At 45.7% G+C, this 23,965-nt stretch overlaps 1 protein-coding gene across 1 annotated transcript in view; it reads right to left on the bottom strand.

Annotated features, from left to right (window-relative positions):
• The window catches only part of UBE4A (ubiquitination factor E4A), a 626,538-nt gene that overhangs the window by 18,656 nt on the left and 583,917 nt on the right, over nucleotides 1-23,965 (bottom strand). Inside the window, exons 2-10 of the mRNA XM_049778154.1 lie at nucleotides 23,572-23,733; nucleotides 18,184-18,357; nucleotides 15,867-15,979; nucleotides 15,022-15,174; nucleotides 13,037-13,196; nucleotides 5,986-6,188; nucleotides 5,596-5,787; nucleotides 4,362-4,695; nucleotides 3,321-3,441 (exon numbers count right to left, since the gene is read on the bottom strand). Coding sequence (XP_049634111.1) covers nucleotides 3,321-3,441; nucleotides 4,362-4,695; nucleotides 5,596-5,787; nucleotides 5,986-6,188; nucleotides 13,037-13,196; nucleotides 15,022-15,174; nucleotides 15,867-15,979; nucleotides 18,184-18,357; nucleotides 23,572-23,692 — 1,571 coding nt within the window. The 5' untranslated portion in view covers nucleotides 23,693-23,733. The remainder of the gene's footprint in view (nucleotides 1-3,320; nucleotides 3,442-4,361; nucleotides 4,696-5,595; nucleotides 5,788-5,985; nucleotides 6,189-13,036; nucleotides 13,197-15,021; nucleotides 15,175-15,866; nucleotides 15,980-18,183; nucleotides 18,358-23,571; nucleotides 23,734-23,965) is intronic.

Genomic DNA, 23,965 nt, shown 5'->3' on the forward strand with positions numbered 1-23,965 from the left:
AACATAATCCAAGCTGCTTTCATTTGAGATGCATCAGCTGAAGCTGAGCGGCCCCGGCTGGCAGGGCAATTATTATGTAAAGGAAATCCTAGGCCATGTATAGGAAGTCCAGCAGGATAATTCTGAGACCACAGCAGTGCAATGATCCTACTCTATGGCATCAGAGATTGAACCCAGAGCTTCTGATGTGGGTTCTTGTCACTGCGCATCTCACTGGCAATGATGGGAATGCAGTGGGCAGGGGAAGGGAAGCAGCTGCAAGGGATTGTTGGTCAGGAACGACCACATGACGTGAGATACCACCTAGGAGGCCAACACAGAGCAGCAGCCTGGCCTTTGTGATCCAGAATAAAATTAAATGATTTATCACAATGGGCTACCTCAATGTTCCCTAGTTCAAGGAGGCCTTAAAACTCAGTGTTCAAGATAACAACACACTCTAACTGTGCAGATCCAATTCTTCTTTGGTCCTGTGAGAGAAAAACTATAGGGTTAGTTAAACCAGCCACACTGGAAAAACAGTAGTGAGTTGATATTCAAATTCAATCTTTTTGGGCCAGAGAGATTAAGGCGTTTGCCTTAGGTGTAGGACAGTGATTCAAATCCCCGCATCCCATATGGTCCAGAGCCTGCCGGGAGCGATTTCTGAGCATAGAGCCAGGAGTAATCCCTGAGCACTGATCCAAACCCCCTACCCCCCAAAAAATTCAATCTTTTCTTTTCCTTTTTTTTTTTTTTGTATTTTTTTTTTTTTTTTTTTGGCCATACCTGGTGGTGCTCAGGGGTTACTCCAGGCTTTGCGCTCGGAAATTGGTCCTGGCAGGCTCGGAGATCATATGGGATGCCTGGGATGGAACCCAGGTCCTTCAGAGGTCTGCCACATACAAGGCAAAATGCCCTACCACTGTTCTATCACTCTGGGCCACCCCCCCTTTTTTGAATTTAATCTTTTCTATAGGCTGTGAAAATATGGAATCCACACTCTTATTTAAAACATCAATGAGCGATGGAAAAACTAAGGGAGAAATAATAACCTCAGTTTTTCTCAGAAATTTACTGAGTATGGCGATTTGAAAAGTGCTGTGTTATAAGTTACCCCAAGAGGTTCTGAAGTTGGCTTCTCTTGGTGTCTGTGTTGCCAACTGCCAGTCCTCGCATTGTGCAGGATGCAAAGCTACAGCCAGTCCAAGACTGTCATCTGCAGGTATAAGAGTGCTGGAAAACACTGCTCCAGACTATAACCATAAGGGACTATTTTCTCTCCTTATTTATATTTATAATTATAATTAGTCAAGATGGAAGGTTAAAAGAACCCACCAAAACAAAACAAAAAAATCAAAATTGCTCTAGTTCTCAAATTTTCACACTTCTAGAATTTCTGACACAGATCCTCTGGGCATCTGTTGATTTGAGGAGAATCCGTAATTTCTCAATTCTGCCAATGTTGTCTCTACATGATGGCATTTGGTTACTTTACTTTCGGAGTAGAATGTTTGATGAAAATAATTCAAGTTCCGGGGCCGGGCGGTGGCGCTGGAGGTAAGGTGCCTGCCTTGCCTGCACTAGCCTAGGACGGACCACGGTTCGATCCCCCGGCGTCCCATATGGTCCCCCAAGCAGGAGCGACTTCTGAGCGCATAGCCAGGAGTAACCCCTGAGTGTCACCGGGTGTGGCCCAAAAACCAAAAAAAAAAAAAAAAAAAAAAAAAAAAAGAAAATAATTCAAGTTCCGGGCCTGGAGAGATAGCACAGCGGCGTTTGCCTTGCAAGCAGCTGATCCAGGATCAAAGGTGGTTGGTTCAAATCCTAGTGTCCCATATGGTCCCCTGTGCCTGCCGGGAGCTAGTTCTGAGCAGACAGCCAGGAGTAACCCCTGAGCAATGCCGGGTGTGACCCAAAAACCAAAAACCAAAAAAAAAAAAAAAAAAAAAATTCAAGTTCCCCAGAAGACAATAGTAAGAAAATGAAAATAAATAAAAGAAGAGGGGCCAGAGATAGAACAGTAGGTAAGGTACTTGTCTTGCATGCAGCCAATCCAGGTTTGATCTCCAGCAACTCACACGGTCCACCAAGCCCTGCTAGGAATAATCCCTGAGCACAGAGCTAGTACTAACCCGAGTACAGTTGGGTGTACTGACCCAAAGAAGAAAGAAAAGGTAAGGGGACTCTTAGAATCCATAATTTGCTGATCAAATGTCTGGACTATGAAAAAATCCCCATTTTTTTAATAAAAAGTTTTTATTTGTTTTTGGGCCACTCCCGGTGACACTCAGGGGTTACTCCTGGCTATGCACTCAGAAATCATTCCTGGCTCAAGGGACCATATGGGACGCCAGGGATTGAACCCAGGTCCATCTTGGGTCAGCAGCGTGCAAGGCATACACCCTACCACTATGCTATCGCTCAGGCCCCTTTATAAAAAGTTTAATTGTTCTTTTTTTTTCTTCTCCCATTTGTTTTTGGGCCATACCTGGAAGTGCTCAGGAGTTACTCTTGGCTCTGCAATCAGGAATCACTTTTGGTGGTACTTGGAATGTCATATGAAATGTCCAGGGATTGAACCCCAGTTGGCTGTGTGCAAGGCAAGTGCTCTACCTACTGTACTATCTCTCTGTTCCTCTTCTTTTTTATTTGTGGAGAAACACTTAGTGGTGACTTACCTGCTACATTATCTCTCTGGCCCTAATGATTAAAATATTCACAAGTTAGGGCCAAGGAGATGGCTTCAATGACTGGACTACATGCTTTTATGCTGGAGGCTCCATCCTTGCCATGCATATTCCCCAGCATACAGGGAGGGAAGCTCCTAGGAGAGGGAAGTAATCCCTGAGCACTGCTGGGAGTGGCCTCAAGTCCAAAACCAACCAACCAAAACTGCAACTTAGAAGCAAAAAAATACTAGCACATGTTTAACTGAAAAACTTGGTTGTGTGTGTGTGTTGTTTTTTTTTTTAAAGTTTGTTTTTGGCCATGCTGGCTGTGCCCAGAAATTACTCCTGAGTCTGCATTCAGGAATCATTATTGGCAGTGCTTAAGGGACTGCTGGGAATTGAATTTGGATCAGGCAAGTGCCCTACCCCTGTACTATTGCTCCCGCTCTTTAATGTAAAAAGTTTAATTGGCAAAAAAATAAAAGTTAAATCTGTTTAAATTATTTTGACAAGGTTAAAATATAAATGATGACTGCATACTAATACATTCTTTCTCTCAATCCTAAAGGAAGCCTAAAGAATAAAGTAAGAATGTTTCTAAGACTTCCTTTCAACCTCTGGTTATCAACAGAACCAATAGTGATGTCCTAAAATCATCAGCGAACTTACCTATGAAATCCCAGGTACAGAGTGTACTCTGTAAGAACAAGATTCTCTGTGACGAGGTTATAGTTCTGAGGAAACTCTGGCTCCTGTACAGCAGGGATCAAACAGGTCTCTTTGTCCAAACCTCAAGGAAGTCAAGAGTAAATAGCTAGTTACAGGCAGTCTTGTTCTACAACATCCTTTGGCTCAAGTTTAACTCTATACTGGGCTGCGTGATGCTTCTGCTTCTCTCAGTAACAAATCTTGCTACATTACTATTCTGTATCTAATGTCTTTTGGCTTCTTACTGTCTATATGAATGCAGTTAAATCTCTTTAACTGGACCATGAAGCCACTATAAATGAAGAGGAATGAGAATACCATAGATTTTTCCAAATGAGGGACTGGAGCAATAGTATAGTGGTAGACCTGGTCCAATTCCCAGCTTCCCACAGGGTCCCCTGAGCACCTCCTAAAACCAAAACCAAAACCTCAACCAAAACCAAAACAAAAAAAAGAATAAGAGGCCAGGAAGATGACTGGGAGAAACTATCTGGGAGGAGCCTTAAGCACTGCTGGATGTGATTCAGAAATCAAAAAGAAAAGCAAACAAAAAAAGCACTATCCAAGTCTGACCATTTCAGAGAAGTCACAAAAAAGCACAATACCTGAAAGGCAATGGATTTTGTTGTTTAAAAAAATTTTTTTTGTTTTTGGGTCATACCTGGTAGCACTTAGGGGTTACTCCTGGCTCTATCCTCAGAAATGGCCCCTGGCAGGTACAGGGGACCATATGGGAATATGGGATGCCAGGATTCGAACCACCTCCTTCTGCATGAAAGGCAAATGCCTTACCTCCAAGCTATCTCACTGGCCCCAAGGTGTTTTAAAATTTTTAAATAGCTCTTCCTGACTTATCTTATTCGAGGACAAAAGGAGCAACTTTGCGAAACTGGAACAGCAAGCAAAGGCCTTGGATTTTCCTCTATGTTTTTTCTATTTCTTTCACAGATATACACAATCACATGCAAACACAATTTCTGAGAAGTCCATTTTCTCCCCTACCTTTCATGTGTACATTTTTAATTCTTCGTTCTTCATCATTCAGCTCCTTCAGGGCACAGTAAGTGGGATTAAAGGTGAGCAGCCGTGAGGATTTGGGTTTACAGAAAGGCTGGCAGAGCTTCAGGAGGGCAGCACCCAGGTTCAGGAAGAAGGCATCTGATGCATACATTTGGAAGAAGATTTCTGGCATCTGATTGGCCCAAATCTTGGTGCGGCCGGCATTCGCATGCAGGCAGTTTCCAAGCCAGGACAAGATACAGTGCTTGGTTTCTGGAGAGAGCTGGAGTAAGTTCTTCAGCATCTGGTAGATCTTTTCATGGAACTGAGCCATGAACTGTTTAACCAGGAAACACAACCACAGAACACTCCAGTTGCACAATCCTAATGTTTTTGACTCCCACACCTGGTAATTTCTAAAACTATACTACTTCAAACCCTTTCCCTCACTCTCTTGATTTAGTACCCGTTCTAATACAAGTAAATTAAAATAAAAAATCTGGGCACTGATAAGACATTTCTTGATAAGCTGCCAAATTGTGGAAAGTATCAAACAGCCTGAGAATAGGGGGTTGGTAAACTTTTCCTATGAAAGGCCGGATGAACACCATCTGGTCAGATAATAACTATTGTGATGCTTAGCACCCAGGTAGGAACTCTAGCCAAAACTAAGACTCTATGGATAGGAATGAGTGTTGGATCATAGGTAGAGAACTGGATGTGGACAAGGGTGTGATCCACCAAAGGGGTTCCCTCCAATCCCGCCCCAACTATCTCATATGAACAGAATAGTCAGATTTTTTTAGGGGGGTTTTGGGTCACACCTGGCAGCGCTCAGGAATTACTCCTGGCTCTATGCTCAGAAATTGCTCCTGGCAGGCCCGGGGGACCATCTGGGATGCCGGGATTCAAACCACCATCCTTCTGCATGCAAGACAAACGTTCTACCAGCCCCCGTCAGATTTTTAGGAACAAAAATTATAAGCAATGTGGGTGAGAAAAACGGCTGGTTGAGAGGATGTGGCAGTGCCCAGCATTGGGAAAAGCACAATAGAAGCTTATTTGGGCATGAACAAAATGCCTGGAATGCCAGTTCTCACCCACACGGTGAAAAAATACCCTGTGGGTCAGTTCCACTTGCCCAAAGCATTCCTAGCACCCCTGTGGGCTTCCTTTGCTTGCTAAGGAAACTGCATCCCAGACTAGGGGGCTGGGCCACGCGGGGAGACAGCGCCACCTGATGGATGTTGGCCTCCTGTACTTTGATCTCCTGGGGACTGGACCTAGATGGGTTCAGGAAGTAGCCGTGGTTTTCGACAACCCCCGGAGTCTTCAACAAGCAGGAGATATTCAGGATTATGCCCAGCAAGGTCTTCTGGTACATCTGTCCGTTGCTCAGGTCCTTGGGCTGAATGTATTCGACAAAGACCTGTGAGAGACAAATTCTGCTTCTTAATCTATGGGAGGCATGAATGATGATGGTATGGCAGGGCCTGAAGAGCTCCGCATAACAACCGCCCACAGAGATTGCTTTCGTTCAGTAGCTAACACAACGTCCTGGGCAGAGGGAAACAGAAAGGATCCAACTCTCCAACTCGATGGAATACCCAGCGCCGTTCATACCTACCGTTGCCATGTCCTTTTGCCGAGTGCAATAGAGGAGAATATCCAGGTAGGCATACAGCAGCATCTGGCACAGCTCCAGATCTTTGATTCGGTTCAACAGGACATCAAACATTGGAATCATGACTTCGGGAAAGGTCCGAACTTCCTCATCGGACACCAGGGCCTCAATCACCTCTTCCAAAAACTCAGTCACATCTTCAAAATCTAAGATGACAAGAGAGAAAGGAGAAAAGAAGAATTTTTTTGTGTTTTGTTTTTGGGACCACACCCAGTGGTTCAGGGAGGGGTGTGTTTGCTCATGTAGAGTCTGAAAGAGCTGTGTTGCCAGGGATGGAACTTGGGCCTCAACATGCAAAGCTTGACACTTAAAGCTTCACACATTTAAGGTCTGGTGAGAAAAGGATTTATTTATTTACTTATTTTGTTTGTTTAGGGACCATATCTGGCAATTCTCAGATAATCATGTAGTCCTGAGGAGTGAACCTGACTACTCATGTCCAGTACACACCAGCTCACCAGGAAATTTTTTGGTCTTTCCACACTGCTGACAAAGGTATCCCTTTTCTTTTAGTTTTATAAAGAGTGAGCAAACTGAAGGATAAGACTGAGTGTGAGGGGCTGGAGAGATAGCATGGAGGTAAGGCGTTTGCCTTTCATGCAGAAGGTCATTGAATCCCGGCATCCCATATGGTCCCCCGAGCCTTCCAGGAGCGATTTCTGAGCATGAAACCAGGAGTAACCACTGAGCGCTGCCGGGTGTGACCCAAAACCAAAAAAAAAAAAAAAGGCCTGGAGAGATAGCACAGCGGTGTTTGTCTTGCAAGCAGCCGATCCAGGACCTAAGGTGGTTGGTTCGAATCCCGGTGTCCCATATGGTCCCCCGTGCCTGCCAGGAGCTATTTCTGAGCAGACAGCCAGGAGTAACCCCTGAGCACTGCCGGGAGTGGCCCCCCCCCCAAAAAAAAAAACAAAAAAAAAACAAAAAAAAAAGACTGAGTGTGAGAGAAAGATAAAATGAGACAGTGAAGGAGAAGGGAGTCAGAGAGCATGACAGAGATCACACACACACAGACACACACACACGCACGCACACATACCACTTAAGACACCCAAAGTCTTCAGGGCAACATTAGCACTGTCACCATAAACTAACCTTAATTGGAGTGACTTTTACAAATGCCAAAATCTGTTATTTCCATCAATTAAAATAAAAATCTGGAGCCGGAGAGATGGTGTGGCCTTTGCCTTGCATGCAGAAGGACGGTGGTTCGAATCCGGGCATCCCATATGGTCCCCCGAGCCTGCCAGGGGCGATTTCTGAGTGTAGAGCCAGGAGTAGACCCTGAGTGCTACCGGGTGTGACCCAAAAACAAACAAACAAAAAAAGAAAAACCCTTCACTATTCTCAATATTATCTATCAGCATGAAAGTAGAAAACTAAAACAGAAACCTTCACAGACCTTAACCCAACTGTGCCCTAGTGAACTCATAAAATCCAACCAATCTACCAACCCTGATCCCAAAATAGTCATAAGGCAATCAACTAGTCAAATTTAAGGATTGCCTCATATTCTCTCTGGCCTTTTAATCTCTGAAGATAGCGATACTTAACACCTAAACTCTGCCAATCCCTAACCCTAACCTTAACTCTAATCCTCATCCTAACTCTAATCCAATGTTAGCCTGAACTTTACTGGTGCCCAAATCTGCCAATTTTCCTCAATTGAAAGATTGGCCATGGGGCCAGAGAGATAGCACAGTGGCATTTGCCTTGCAAGCAGCCTACCCAGGACCAAAGTGGTTGGTTCGAATCCCAGCATCCCACATGATCCCCGTGCCTGCCAGGAGCTATTTCTGAGCAGATAGCCAGGAGTAACACCTGAGCACTGCTGGGTATGGCCCCAAAACTAAAAACCAAAAAAAAAAAAAAAAAAAAAAGAAAAAAAATATTGACCAATTTTGGAGATTGATCCCAATAAAGGGATCTGTCACTTTAAAAGCAAAGAATCCTCTTACTTAGAGACTCCTGTATCAAACTGAGAAGCGATTATCCTAGGGCATAAGAACCCAAACTAGAGTATTGGGTTGGTTGGTGTGGTAGAGGTTGATATTGGTGGTTGTATTGATGGGTGATTGCTGGCTGGATTTTCAGAATGGCTTTGCTCAAAGACCCTGGCCTTCTGTCTACCTGTTTTATCCGATTAAGTCCTTTCACAGAAAAATCCTTGTCTGGATGGAGTCAATCCACAACAGAAGTGAGAGGGGTAACAAATTTCTCAGGGTACAGAATAAAGAAACGCGTATCACCATTTCAGCCTCCTTTTGCTTCACCAAATGTGCTATAACCTCTCTTGGAATATTAGCTTACATAACCTTCCTTCTGGGTTGCCTCACACTGCTCTGGAGTATTTACCAGCATTTTTCAAGATGAACTGAATGTGTATATCCATTAAAAATTCCCCCATTGGAATTGGAGAGATAGCACAGTGGTAGGGCATTTGCCTTGCAAGTGGCCAACTCAGAACCAACGATGGTTCAAATCCTGGTATCCCATATGGTCCCCTGTACCTGCCAGGAGGGATTTCTGAGCAGAGAGCCAGGAGTAACCTCTGTGTCCTGCCCGGTGTGGTCCAAAAACCAAAACCAAACCAAATAAAACAAAAACTCCCATATACATGCCCCAAAAACAAAAGTGCTTTTTTTTTTTTTTTAGCAGTAAAGAGTACTTACTCAAGACTTTCCTAAGGGGCCCCGAGAGATAGCACAGCAGTGTTTGCCTTGCAAGCAGCCGATCCAGGACCTAAGGTGGTTGGTTTGAATCTCGGTGTCCCATATGGTCCCCCGAGCCTGCCAGGAGCAATTTCTGAGCAGATAGCCAGGAGTAACCCCTGAGTACTGCCGGGTATGACCCAAAAACCAAAAAAAAAAAAAAAAAACTTTTCTAAGGCTGGTAGTGGACCCAAAAGAATAAGCAAAACTGCATTAATCGTATTTAAAAAGTGTGTATAGGATCTAGTAACAAAGAATGTTTACTCAAAAGATTTTCCTGGGGCCAGGAAGGTGGCGCTAGAGGTAAGGTGTCTGCCTTGCAAGTGCTAGCGTAGGACAGACAGCGGTTCGATCCCCCGGCATCCCATATGGTCCCCCCAAGCCAGGGGCGATTTCTGAGCGCATAGCCAGGAGTAACCCCTGAGCGTCAAACGGGTGTGGCCAAAAAAAAAAAAAGATTTTCCTAAGGCTGGTCCTGGTCCTGGTGGGATAAGTGAAATTGCATTAAAGATGTCTGACATCGGGGCCGGGCGGTGGCGCTGGAGGTAAGGTGCCTGCCTTGCCTGCGCTAGCCTAGGACGGACCGCGGTTCGATCCCCCGGCGTCCCATATGGTCCCCCAAGAAGCCAGGAGCAACTTCTGAGCACATAGCCAGGAGTAACCCCTGAGCGTCACAGGGTGTGGCCCAAAAACAAAAAAAAACAAAACAAAAAAAAAAAAAAAAGATGTCTGACAGGGGCCGGGAAGGTGGTGCTAGAGGTAAGGTGTCTGCCTTGCAAGTGCTAGTGTAGGATGGACCGCGGTTCGATCCCCCAGTGTCCCATATGGTCCCCCCAAGCCAGGAGCGATTTCTGAGCGCATAGCCAGGAGTAACCCCTGAGCGTCAAACAAGTGTGGCTCAAAAACCAAAAAAAAAAAAAAAAAAAAAAAAAAAATAAAAGATGTCTGACAAATGTGTGAAGGATACAAGAGTAAAGAATTCTCACTCAAAAGACTTCTCCAGGGTCAGTATAGGACACGACAGGATGAGCGATGCAGAGATGGATAAGCCAGTGCTGGCAATTCAAGTCTTAGGTACTATAAATGGTTCAGTGTTTGAAATGGCTATGGATTCATTAACAGAAATGACAGTAAGCAGGATGTCTTTGATCCCTGGACAGCTATTAAGAGAAGCCTAGGAAGTCTTTGTGTAGTGTCGGAGATGAGGAGATTGTGGAGTTTGATATCATGAAAGGACAGAAGGGACCAGAAGCTTCTAACATAACTGGGCCAGGGAGAATACCGGTGCAAGGTAGCCATTTCAATGGATGTTCTACCAATTCAATCTTTGGCCTCGCTCATTTGAGGCCACCTCAAGCGGGACAGAACTAGGCAGTGAAAGGGAATGAGTTGAAGACTCAGAACAGTGTCCCAAATTCTGGTGCCCACCACCCTTCTGCAGAAGGCGCTTTGTGAAAGGCTTAAGGCCCGTCAACTAGCTGCAGCCAATAGAGGACGTTGATCAACTGTGGATGTGTAGAAGTGAGTATGTCTGTGTCCTAAGCAAAACCTTTTCTCTATCTCTCTAACTCAGGGGTCTCAAACTCAATTTACCTGGGGGCCACAGGAGGCAAAGTCAGGTTGATCCTTGAGTGCATAGTCAGTAGTAAGCCTTGAACATTGGGGGGTGTGACTCAAACAACTAAAACAAAACAAAACAAAAAAAGATTCCTCTAGGGCAGGGCCACAAAATGTTGTACAGAGGGCCGTTTGCGGCCCGCCGCAGGGAGTTTGAGACCCCTACTCTAACACCTTCCTTTTTAGCCTTAGAGCGTTCCTCTCTTGTATCTTTTAAGCTTAGTGCTACAAGAGAGATGGAACCACTACTAGCAATGGAGCAAACCACATAAAGCAGCTTTTCTTCAAGTGGATCTTTGGTAATTCCAATTAATAGCCGAAGGAGATCATCACTGATCTTCACCGACAGATTCCTTAGCCATTACAATCGATATTTCCCCCTTCCTTGTTTTGTTTTTAACAAACAGAAAAGGGGGGAAATGTTAACATACACATGTAAAAATCACTTTACTTTTTCCCTTCACCTTTTTTTGAGTAAATTAGCACAAATACCTTTAATTACATCAACCCTGACCCTCAGGTGATTTATGTAAAATCTAGCTAATAACAGTGGCAGGGAAAGCAGCGAAACTAGAAGCTTGGGGCCGGAGAAATAGCATGGAGGTAGGGTGTTTGCTTTGCATGCAGAAGGTCGGTGGTTTGAATCCCGGCATCCCATATGATCCCCTGAGCCTGCCAGGAGTGATTTCTGAGCCTAGAGCCAGGAGTAACCCCTGAGCGCTGTTGGGTGTGACCCAACCTCCCTCCCAAAAAAAAAAAAAAAACAACAAAAAAAAAACCCTAGAAGCTTTGGCTGGCTTAGTAAGATCCAAGAAACTGCTTGACTACCCCTGGCTGAAATGAACTTTTTCCTGTAACTCTATTTGATTTCTTGTGCAAAACCGCAAGCTGAGACCTCATAGCCCTATACATAAAATTCACTTCTCAGTAGGAAAGCAGAAAAAACAATACAGAAATCCTCCAGAAGCTAACATAAGCCCTGTTCCAGGTCAAAGCTATTACTACTATCAATGTACTACCTTCTACCCCCAAACTGACAAACTTTTTTTTTTTTTTTTGGTTTTTGGGCCACACCCGGCGGTGCTCAGGGGTTACTCCTGGCTGTCTGCTCAGAAATCGCTCCTGGCAGGCACGGGGGACCATATGGGACACCGGGATTCAAATCAACCACCTTTGGTCCTGGATCGGCTGCTTACAAGGCAAACACCGCTGTGCTATGTCTCTGGGCCCTGATAAACTTTTTAACTAGCCTAAATTTAAGAATTCACTCAACACTTCATTTGCCTTTTTATTTATTTATTTATTTTGGTTTTTGAGAGATTAGGAGCTGGAGAGCATTGGAAAGCCAAAAGAAAGGGCAAAGTGAGCGGGAGAGAAGGGAAGGAGGAAATAGAGAGGAGAGAAATAGAAATAGAAATAGAAATAGAGGTTCAGGAGAGAACATGGGCTTCTCCAGTGTAGAGTCGAGTACACATCTCAGATAGAATGTGTTTCCCAAAGTTGGAGAAAGAGCTCAAAAGGAATATTTTTTTGGGGGTCACCACTGATTGTGCTCAAGTTTACTCCTGGCTCTGTGCTCAGAAATTACTCCTGACAGGCTCAGGGATTTGAGATTCTGGGAATGATCAAACATGGATTATAGGTGTTCAAGACAAACACCCTACCTGCTGTGTTCCAGCCCTCAAAAGAATTTTTATGTTCTCTTATGTATTGGCTCTTCACTCTTCTTTTTTTTTGGTTTTTGGGTCACACGTGGCAGCGCTCAGGGGTTACTCCTGGCTCTATGCTTAGAAATAGCTCCTGCCAGGCCGGGCGGTGGCGCTGGAGGTAAGGTGCCTGCCTTGCCTGCGCTAACCTAGGACGGACCGCGGTTCGATCCCCCGGTGCCCCATATGGTCCCCCAAGAAGCCAGGAGCAACTTCTGAGCGCATAGCCAGGAGTAACCCCTGAGCGTCACAGGGTGTGGCCCAAAAACCAAAAAAAAAAAAAAAAAAAAAAAGAAATAGCTCCTGCCAGGCTCAAGGGGGAGGGACCCTATGGGATGCCATATGGGATTCAAACCACTGTCTTTCTGCATGCAAGGCAAACGCCCTATCTCCATGCTATCTCTCCGGCCCCCTGGCTCTTCACTCTTTTCTTTTCTTTCCTTTTTTTTCTTTTCTTTCTTCCCTCCCTCCCCCTCCCCCTCCCCCTCCCCCTCTCCCTCTCCCTCTCTCTCTCTCTCTCTCTCTCCAGCTTTTAAGGTGTCAGGATTCAAACCCTGGCCTCATATATTTGAGAAAGATGCTCTACACCTTGGTCCCTTTCTGATTTTCATAATTATCAGAATTCCACTGGAATTCAACCCTGAATGTCAATGTGTGAACCCTTCCTTTGCCTGTACACCAGAACTCTAGTGTCCTGAGATTCCTTAAAGCAACTGGAGGATTTTTTGTTTGTTTGTTTGTTTGTTTTTGGGACACATCCGGCAGCACTCAAGGGTTACTCTATGCTCAGAAATTGCTCCTGGCAGGCTCGGGGGACCATATGGGATGTTGGGATTTGAACCAATGACCTTCTACATGAAAGGCAAACGCCTTACCTCCATGCTATCTCTCCGGACCCCAACTGGGGGATTTTAAAATCAGAAATGTAAACCCCAGCTCCCAGCTGTCCTGTGAACTCACGAGCTCCTTGGATGGCTTCTAACATCAAGTCCACCAGCTGCTCATGGATGTGCTGGTCTACGTAGATCTCTGGTGTGAGGAGCACGGTCCGAGTGTTGGACACCACGAGGTTCCGGCACTGCACTGCGAAGGGCAAGAGGTTCTCGGGAACTTTGGTGATCTGTGAACAGCACGAAAGAGACGGAAGGGTCTGGCTGTATGGCCTGGAAGGAGAGTGGACGAGCAAGTACACTGTGCCCTACAACAGGGCTACTGTCCTGGGGCTACTTGAAAAAAACTGAGAATTCAACCTGTGATTTACGGGGATTGGCTTTCTGCTATTTTCCAGTCCTAGATGCAATCTTCAAGTTTAACCTATTCAACCACTTATCTCTCAACAGACATGGGCTAGTCTAGGTTCTTTATTTTAAAGGGGGTGATTTTTTTTTGTTGTTGCTCTGGGGCCACATTGGTGGTGCTCAGGTACTTACTCCTGGTTCTGTGCCCAAAATCACTCCTGGTGGGCTTGGGGGACCATATGAAATGCCAGGATCAAGGTCAGCTGCATGCAAGGCAAATGCCCTGCCTGCTATACTATCCCTCTGGCCCCTTGTTCTTTCTTTTTTATTTTTTTAAGGGGGGGCCACACATGGTAGTGCTAAAGTATATTTGACTTTTTGTGGTACAAGTGACCAATCCAGGGGATCCTGTATGCAAAGCACCATTCCAGCCCTTTGAGTTATCTCTTCAGCCACAAAGGGTCTGATTTTTTGCCTTGTTTGTTTGCATCCCATGATGCTCAGGGCTTACTCCTGACTCTGTCCTGAGGGATCACTTCTAGTAGGGCACAGGGGACAAAAAGAGGTTCCAGGAATAAAACATGGATTAGCTATATGCAGAGCAAGTGCTCTAGCCACTAGACTATTTCTTCTGCTCACCAGGTGTGATTTTTTTTTAATCATTGTTGTTTTGAGCTACATCCTGTGGCACTCAGGGGTTACTGCTGGCTTTGTGCTCAGGAATTACTCTTGGCAGCCTTAGGGAACCATATGGGATGTCAGAGATCAAACCCAGCTCGGCCGCATGCAAGGCAAATTCCCTATCTGCTGTGCTAGTGCACTGGCTTCTCTCCAAAGAGAGAGAGGAGAGAGGTGAGGGGGGAGAGAGAGAGAGAAAGAGAAAGAGAGAGAGAGAGAGAGAGAGAGAGAGAAAGAAAGAGAGAGGATGAGAGAGGAAGAGGAAGTTAGGGAGAAAGGGAGAGAGGGAAGGAGGGAATAAGAAGGAGGGAGGGAAGGAGAAGGGGGAGAGAGGGGGGATGACGGAGAGAGAGGGAGAGAACACACACAGCTCCAACCTATTGCCAAAACAAACATATATACAGCATTTTTTTTTGCTGTTGTTGAGTGGAGTCCTGGTTAATTGGAGACAGAGTCAGAAAGGGGAAAGTAGGGCCGGAGCAATAGCACAGTAGTAGGGCGTTTGCCTTGCATGCAGCTGACCCAGGACGAACCTTGGTTTGATTCCTGGCATCCCATATGGTCCCCCAAGCCAGGAGCAATTTCTGAGCACATAGCCAGGAGTAACCCCTAAGCGTCACTGGGTATGGCCCCCCCAAAAAAAGAAAAAAAAGGGGTGGGGGGAAACAAGCTTTAAGGCAAACTAATAGTGCTTCTGATATCTGGTTCCAACATAAAATAATGTTCATAAATGGATAAAAAAAAATACACTGAGAGAGGCCAGAGTGATAGTACAGCAGGGAGAGAATTTGCCTTGCACACACCTCTGCCTGGTTTGATCCTAGTGTCCCATAGGTGCCATGAGCACTGCTGGGGGTGATTCCTAAGTGCAAAGCTATGAAAAAGCCCAGAGGATCACTGGGTGTGACCCAAAAAACTTTAAATGAACAAATGGGAAAAAAAGGAATACAACCCAGATACTGAGCGACTCTCCTGCTTATAGTCAGTCCCAGAGGACACTATGGAGCCCAATGCAAATGATTCCTTTACCTCTTCCTTAGCTCTTTGGAAGCAGGAATACAGGTAGCGAAAAATGTGCCTTTCTCCAGCATCTCGATCAGCAGAGAGATTCACTGTTGTCGAAGAGGTCATGTTAATCAAGTGATTGCCAGGGTCTTGAAGTAACAAGCGAGCAAAGACAGCCTATGAAGAGAAAAGGACAAAAGCACAAAACCACTGAACTGAGTCGGTGTGTGCTGAGAAAATACCTGAATCCATGTCCTCTCTGCAGCCCCAAGTGCCCTATTTTGATTTTGGAAAATTTAAAAAAGAAAATAAAAGAAGTGATGGTCTTGCCTAGGGAGAACTCAGAGTCTAAAACATACTGACACCAGGACATCAATGTGTGTCTATTAAACCACATTCAGGTGTGAGCTACTGGTGGCTCACAGAACCAGAGCTGGTGTGTTAAGACTAAGTGGCAAGGTGCAGTTACCCTAAGAACTCAGGAGATAATGACATTTGTCTAGCCAGCCTTAACACTGACCCGGTACTTTAGCATGGCCTTAAAGAATGGGTGACGATGGACCTGAGGCCATGTTTGAGAGGAGTCCCAGAAAGGAACACAAGCAATGTTGTAAGTGAAGCTCTGGCTGTAGAAAGGTAAGCTGGCTTCACTCAGTTTGTGGCTCATTTTTGCTGAAGGCCCATGGAAGGAGCAAAAATCTGGTCCTCAGGGCAGGAGACTAGTTCCAGGAGTGGGGCATGAGCTTATGCAGGAGGCCAGGGTTTGTTCCTCACTGGGGCATGATTCCTTCCAGGACTGCTGGGAACTACTCCAGAGCACAGAGCTAGGCAGCCCCTGAGTACGTGGCTCCAACGCTCTTTCTACACACCTGCTCCACATTGTTCATATCGAGCCAGTCCTGATCTTCCAGGTCTGCAGCCATTTCTTCCAAGTACACGCAGCGACTGGGGATGCCATTTCCGCTCTTCATGCTTGGGTCACCTGGGGAATGGTTTTGAGCAGAAGATAATGGGAGGTGGTGGAGTAAGAGGACTCTTCCTAGAGATGCTTAGGAGATCATATGTGGGTGTTGGGGGCCAAGTCTAGCTCAGCTGCGAACAAGGCGAGTGCCTTACCCTCTGTGGTCTTTGCTAGCCCCATTAGGTAGTTAGAATGGACACTGAGTCTGCCCCACTGCCAGCTTTAACCCCTATACTCTGCAACATTTCTGCAACAAATGCTGCAACATTTCTCTTGAACTCAAGTCCCAACTCAGGTCACAAAAGGGTGACACAGAGCAGCATCGAGAGATTTAAAATATCACTTTCTCCACAAAATGGGCAAAGATTTCACTATAAATCTATTTTTGTTTGTTTGTTTTTGGGTCACACCTGGCGGCACTCAGAGGTTACTCCTGGCTCTGTGCTCAGAAATTGCTCCTGGCAGGCTTGGGGGATCATATGGGATACCGGGAATTGAACCAGAGTCCATCAGGGGTTGGCAGCATTGCAAGGCAAATGCCCTGCACTGTGCTATCGCTCCGTCCCTCATTATGTATACAATATCATGACATTTAATGAGTAAATCTCAGACTTAGGAGGTGAACTTTGCCTGAAGGCTCCTAAGGCTTTAGGTTCCCTCTGGGAAGAAAGTGGGCTTGCTGACTACTCCCATTTTCCTTTTCAGGTAATAATGGGAGAAAGGCAGGACACAGGTTAAGGAGAGACTGCCTTGATGCTGCTGACCATGAGTTAATTCCTAGCATCACATGGTTCCCTGTGTACCACAGGGTGTGTGACCCCTGAGCACATAATAAGAAGGAGCCCTCGAATACCAGCAGGCATGCCCCATAATACCTACCCCAGCAAATTAAACAGTAGTAAAGGCAATAGGCCCAGAAGATAAACCAAAGAGCCAAAGTGTATGTTTTCTTTTCTTTTTTTTTTTTCTTTTTTCTTTTTTTGGTTTTTGGGTCACACCTGGCAGTGCTCAGGGGTTACTCCTGGCTCTACACTCAGAAATCGCTCCTGGCAGGCTCAGGGAACCATATGGGACGCTGGGATTCGAACCACCGACCTTTTGCATTCGAGGCAAATGCCTTACTGGAGGTGGTCTTAATGTCCCCCAAATACCACTGGCCTTAGCACTGAGCCATCAAGTTCACAGACCTGGGCTCTCACTGTCACAAGGCCACAAGTTCCCTGAGTACTCTCTGGAAGTCCCCCAAAACAAACAACAAAAATAAGTAGTAAGAGCCAGCAGCTATCTGGTCCAGTCAGTATTAAAAATGGCAATGAAAACTGTACCTTTGCCTAAACTGTGCCTTTTGGTGATACCCTAGTTTCAGAAAACATCACCCTAAGTTCTAGGGGAGGAACTCAGTGGTCTTGGTTTACCATTAGATAAAACTATTTGTTCCAAGTCCCTCAACCCCAGAGGAAAAATAGAATGACTAAATGGGTGGCTGAAAGATAATATCCAGCTATTAATCCAAACAAAGGCATTCCCCCATCTTCCTCTTTCTTTTCTTTTCTTTTCTTTTTTTTTTTGGTTTTTGGGCCACACCCAGTGACGCTCAGGGGTTACTCCTGGCTATGCGCTCAGAAGTCGCTCCTGGCTTGGGGGACCATATGGGATGCTGGGGGATCGAACTGCGGTCCGTCCTAGGCTAGCGCAGGTAAGGCAGGCACCTTACCTTTAGCGCTACCGCCCGGCCCGTTTCTTTTCTTTTTTTATTGTTTTTAGGTCACACCCAGCAGCACTCAGGGGTTACTCCTGGCTCTATGCTCAGGAATCGCTCCTGGCAGGCTCAGGGGACCATATGAGATGCCAGGATTTGAACCACTATCCTTCTGCATGCAAGAAAAATGCCCTACCTCTATGCTATCTCTCTGACCCCTATCTTCCTCTTTCCTTTAAACCTAACCCTTGGATATGTAAAAGTCCACCTGGATTTCACTCTATTCCCCCCACCCCTCTAATTGGTACTGGCTTAATAAAGAAAGGTCAGTTTGCAGTTTGGCTTGGCACGCAGTGAGAAGATGGGGCGAGAAGCCACTAACTATATGACTCTCTTGATTTGCTTGGTTTATTAATTCTTTACTATTACCCTTCTTCAGGCCTGTTCACCCGGGGTTGAAAATATGGGATGTGGGGTGATTTTACAACGTGGGATTTATCTTATAGGTGGTAGGTCTGTGACTTACTGTTGTCCAGAGTAATGAGAAAGATCCTTTGGATCATGTGATTGATGTTGAGTTGCTCACATATTTCCTGCTGGGACCGGAACGAGCGGCTGATCTCAGCCACAGAATAGTCAAATTCATCCAGGCTCTCCGACACGCTATTATCCGAGTCATCAGGACTTGCTGGAAGTTCATCTGCCAGAAAAAGTAAGTCAGTAGCACCTGCATTCCTCTTTTTTGTTTTTGGGCCACACCCAGCAGTGTTCAGGGCTTATTCCGGTCTCAGGGGCATTACTGATGCGGCTCAGAGAACCATATGGGGGTGGCTAAGGATTGAACCCAGGTAGCTGGTGCAAGGCAAATGCTTATTTACTATACAGTCACTGTTTTTTTTTGAGAAAGAATCAAAAGTGATCAATATAACCAAGAGAATAATTTCATATATGAAACAAATAATTCAACTGACTTTTACTTTTTTTGGTTTTTGGTTCACACCTGGCAGCACTCAGGGGTTACTCCTGGCTTTATGCTCAGAAATCGCTCCTGGCAGGCTCAGGGGACCATATGGGATGCCGGGATTTGAACCACCGTCCTTCTGCATGCAAGGCAAACGCCATACCTCCACGCTATCTCTCTGGCTCCTCTCCTGGTTCTTTGCTCTGAAATTACTCCTGGCAAGCTCGAGGGAGCCTATGGGATGCTGGGAATTGAAACTGGGTCGGTTGTGTGCAAACATTCTACCTGCTGTCCTATTGCTCTTTCTCAATTAGAAATTTTTGTTTGTTTGTTTTGGGCCATACCCAACTATGCTCAGAATTTACTCCTGGCTCTGCACTCAGGGATCACTCTTTGTGGTGCTGAGAGATCGAATGGGATGATGGGGATGGAATCTGGGTGGCCATATACAAGGCAAGGCAAATGCCCTACCTGCTGTGTCATCACTCTGGCCCAGAGCTTACTTTTGAAATATAATTATTACTATGAAACATTTTTCTGGGGGCCGGAGAGATAGCATGGAGGTAAGGCATTTGCCTTTCATGCAGGAGGTCACTGGTTCAAATCCCAGCGCCCCATATGGTCCCCCGTGCCTGCCAGGAGCAATTTCTGAGCCTGGAGCCAGGAATAACCCTTGAGCACTGCCGGTTGTAACCCAAAAACCAAAAAAAAAAAAAAAAAAAGAAACATTTTTCTGGGGCCAGAATAAACAGTACAGCAGGTAGTGCATTTACCTTGCATGCGGCTGACCCAGGTTCTATCCCTGGCATGCCATATGGTCCTCTGAGCCCGCCAGGAGTGATTCCTGAGCACAGAGCCAGAATTAACCCCTGGGCACTGCCAGGTATGACCCCAAAACTGAAACAAAATAAAACCAAAAATAGCTTTCTCTGAGGGTCACTGATAGGCCTACTTCATTGTTTTCCTTCTTGAACTACACCTGGCAGTGATCAGGTGTGTGTCTGCAGGCAAGAGCCCTACTCACTGCTCAGGCCCTGTGTCCATGCACTTGTTTGAACAGTTCGGTTTCTATGTATTGATTTTTGAACCTCAGGCCAAATATGTGCTCACTCACTGAACTCTATCTCTGATTTGTACAGGAACAAAATCACAGAAGCAGAAATTCCTGGGGACTCAGATACTCACTGATGGTATCTGATTACCTATTTAAATCTTCCCGAATTTCAAATCAAAACAGAAGTACAGTGGGGAGGGAGTTTTCCCTGCTTACAGTTGATCCATGTTCAATCTCCTCACCTCACATGGTCCCCTGCCTGAGCTTGCGGGGAGTAATTCCTGAGCAAAAAGCCAGGAGTAAACCCCTGAGTTTGGCACAAAAAAAAAGAAATCTGGGCCCGGAGAGATAGCACAGTGGCGTTTGCCTTGCAAGCAGTCGATCCAGGACCAAAGGTGGTTGGTTCGAATCCCGGTGTCCCATATGGTCCCCCGTGCCTGCCAGGAGCTATTTCTGAGCAGACAGCCAGGAGTAACCCCTGAGCACTGCCGGGTGTGGCCCAAAAACCAAAAAAAAAAAAAAAAAAAGAAAAAGAAATCTTTACAAATTTCAAAGACAAAACAAAACACCCCCAAAACCCTGAGACACTTATTCTTATTAATGAAACTAGATTTTTTTTTTTTTTTTTTGGTTTTTGGGCCACACCCTGTGACGCTCAGGGGTTACTCCTGGCTATGCGCTCAGAAGTTGCTCCTGGCTTCTTGGGGGACCATATGGGACGCCGGGGGATCGAACTGCGGTCCGTCCTAGGCTAGCGCAGGCAAGGCAGGCACCTTACCTCCAGCGCCACCGCCCGGCCCCGAAACTAGATTTTTAATCACTTATTATCATATAGTAAGTTGTTTTCTGTTATAATTTGTCTTCTCCCAACTTATTTTTTTCTTTTGCAGTGCTCAGGACTTAGAGACCATATAACAGTGTTAGAGGTCAAACCCAGTAGCAGCAAGGCAAGTGCCTTAAGCCCTGAACTATCTCCATCACCAAAAGTTATTTCCTTATCAAATGTTCTCTTTACATTGTTTAATCAAGAAACTAGTGGCCAGAGCGATAAGCAGGTAGTTTTCCTTGCATGTGACTAAATCAGGTTTGATCCCTGATATCCCATATGTTCCCCCAAGCCTGCCAAATATGATTTTTGAGCACACAGAGGAATAACACCCGAGTACAGCAGGGTGTGGCCCCAAAATAAATAAAAAAAACTAAATAAACAAACTAGTGAGTGAGTCTGAGTACCATTCTTATGCTGAGTGAGTCAAAAAGTAACACTGTTGGGGCTGGAGAGATAACACTGTGGCGTTTGCCTTGCAAGCAGCTGATCTAGGGCCTAAGGTGGTTGGTTCGAATCCCGGTGTCCTATATGGTCCCCCCGTGCCTACCAGGAGCTATTTCTGAGCAGACAGCCAGGAGTAACCCCTGAGCACCGCCGGGTGTGACCCAAAAACAAACAAACAAAAAAACAACAAATAAAAGTAGCACTGTTGACTAAAAGCTGCCTCCCTTGACTGGATGGAGCGAGTCCCAGAAAACTGTTAGAAGGAAGAGCTACTTTGGTGGGATGACCCAAGTGCAAGTGGAGCCTGACAAGGAGGCCAAAGGTTCTGGCTAAGCACTGACAGCTGGTGGAAAACCGGTTAAGCCTGGTGGCAGGGTCACACAGTGTAAACAGCAGGGACAGAGAGGTACTATGGCAGCCAGAGAAGGGCACATGGAGCATTTGTCTCCACTGCTGGGTGCCCCAGCTCTAGCCAGCCTCCCACCTGTTTTTGGCCAAACAGACAAGTCTTTCTGCCTCTCTACCCCTACTATTAAGTCGAATGGTGACAGGTGCTAGGACCCTATTTAGTAAAACGTCTTGCAAGTGTCTGCTCATAAATCATGTCCCACACTCAACCCATCCTTTACTACAACCGTATCGGAATTTGAGGTTTCCCATTTGGAGTCTGTGGTGATGACTTAGGGGGAATTTCAGAACCTGAGACCCAGAGCTGCCTTTTGGGGGCAGGTTAAAAATACAACATCAGGGCAAGAGCAATGTTCAGAGGTTAAAGCTCTAGTCTGGTATGTGGCTAAAAGGGGTTCTATCCCTGAATGACCCTAAGCACAATGCTGGGAATTCAGCACTGGCTGGGGATGTAGGTCAGTGAGGGTACAGATGCCTGGAAAATTGGAGGCCCCAAAATTGATTCCTGGCAAGAGAGAAAATAAGAACATGTGATTTTGATCTCTCTCTTGCTTTACTTACCACCTCACCAGCTACTCATTGGCTTAGCATCTTCCCTCCAGAGAGCAACGCCCAAACTTAGCTTCTCATTTGAACATTATTGAAAAACCCGAGTATTGCTGGGTGTGGCCCAACCCCCCCCAAAAACAACCCAACAACAACAACAACAACATAAAACAAGACAAAAGAGGGAAAGTAAAAACATTTCTTCTTTCCTAAAAAAGAAAAAAACAAAACCAATTGTTTGAGGGAAAGGGTAGGTAGAGAAGGGGAACAATTTCTGGCTTGAAAAAAATCTGAACACTCTCAGAAGACAAACTATCCTCCTACTCTAGTCTAGCTGTCTCCCTGCAGACATGAGAAAGCTACATCTGATCCCCTTCCAGGGTCCCTAGTGAGACACCAACCTCACCAAGAAATACTATACAGATTCTTTTTAGGAAGGCTAAGGGTCAGATTCTCCTATAACCAGACTCTCTAAAGCCCGGACGCTGTGAAAGAGCTGTCATGGGTCATGGCAGCGGCAGAGGCACTCTGCCTGGCTCAGGAATCAGTCTTTTCTGAGTCTACAGGCCAAAGGCTTTTCTTATTCTTTCCTCTCCAGTCTCCTTCCTGTAGCAGTATGCAACAAGCTTTCAAAGCTTCCACTTTCCGTTTTCAAAGTTAAAGCTTGTTGCTAAATAGTTTTAAAAAGAGCTATTACATATTTTATTTTTTACCTTAATTTTTGGTGGGAGGAGGTGGCCACATCTGATGATGCTTATCAGAGCTTATTCCTGGCTTTGTGCTCAAGGATAAGTTCTGGGGAGCTCAGGGGGATCTCATGTGATGAGGATCAAACCCGGGTTAGCCACAGGCAAGATTCTTTTCTTTCTTTTTTTTTCAGTTTTTGGGTCACACCTGGCAGCGCTCAGGGGTTACTCTTGGCTCTATGCTCAGAAATCTCTCCTGCAGGCTCAGGGGACCATATGGGATGCCGGGATTCAAACCACTGACCTTCTGCATGCAAGGCAAATGCCTTACCTCCATGCTATTTCTCTGGTCCCCAGGCAAGATTCTTATCCACTGTACTATCACTCTGCTCCAGTTATTGCATTTTTAAAATAGTATTTAAATATTAGACACTTTTTGGGCCGGAGAGAGCAATGGTAGGGCATTTGCCTTGCATGCAGCCGATTTAGGATGGATGGTGGTTTAAATCCAGGCATCCCATATGGTCCCCGTGCCTGCTAGGAGCCAATTCTGAGTACAGAGCCAGGAGTAAACCCTGAGCGCTGCTGGGTGTGACCAAAAACCAAAAACTGAACAAAAAAAGACACTTTTCCAATGAAACAGTGTGGGGTCTTGGGGATCCTACTGGTACCTGTCACTATGGAACCACTTGTCATTTGGTCTTTTTTCACATGTGGGTAGGGGAAGAAAGAGCAGACCCCAAGGTAAATAAATAGTCCCTCTGCCCTAAACAGATATGAACCCCAAAGTCTGCCCTGACTTTAAATTCCACCTGCATGTTGAAACATCACATGACTGAAACTCAACCATCAACAACTTTATAACTGGATCTCACAATGTTTCAACTGAAAAAAATTCCCACCCACAATCAAAGACCCACAGGACCCTCACCCAGGAGACCCATGGGTCAGTCCAAGTACCCGATGCTACGGGCTCCTCCACTTACCAGACTGATGCTTCAGCTGCTCTTTCTGGATTGCTGCAAATTGCTTGGCATCAGCCAGAGAGCCAAAAAGGGCAGCAAAGGGGTTACTTGAGATGTTGTTGTTATTCTCCTGGTCTGTCATTTCACTTTAAAGTATCCTCCATCCAGACCTAGACGGAGGGGCTGGAGGAAGGACAGGTGTTAGCCACAGAGGGCATGTAACACTATAGTATAGAGGGAACATACCCAAAGCTGACCCATTTCTCAGACACCTTATTATTATTTTTATTTACATATTCATAAAAAAATTTTTTTTTTTGGTTTTTGGGTCACACCCGGCAGCACTCAGGTATTACTCCTGGCTCTATGCTCAGAAATCGCCCCTGGCAGGCACAGAGACCATATGGGATGCCGG

The sequence above is a fragment of the Suncus etruscus genome, chromosome 8 (assembly GCF_024139225.1).
Source record: "Suncus etruscus isolate mSunEtr1 chromosome 8, mSunEtr1.pri.cur, whole genome shotgun sequence".
Lineage (NCBI taxonomy): Eukaryota > Metazoa > Chordata > Mammalia > Eulipotyphla > Soricidae > Suncus > Suncus etruscus.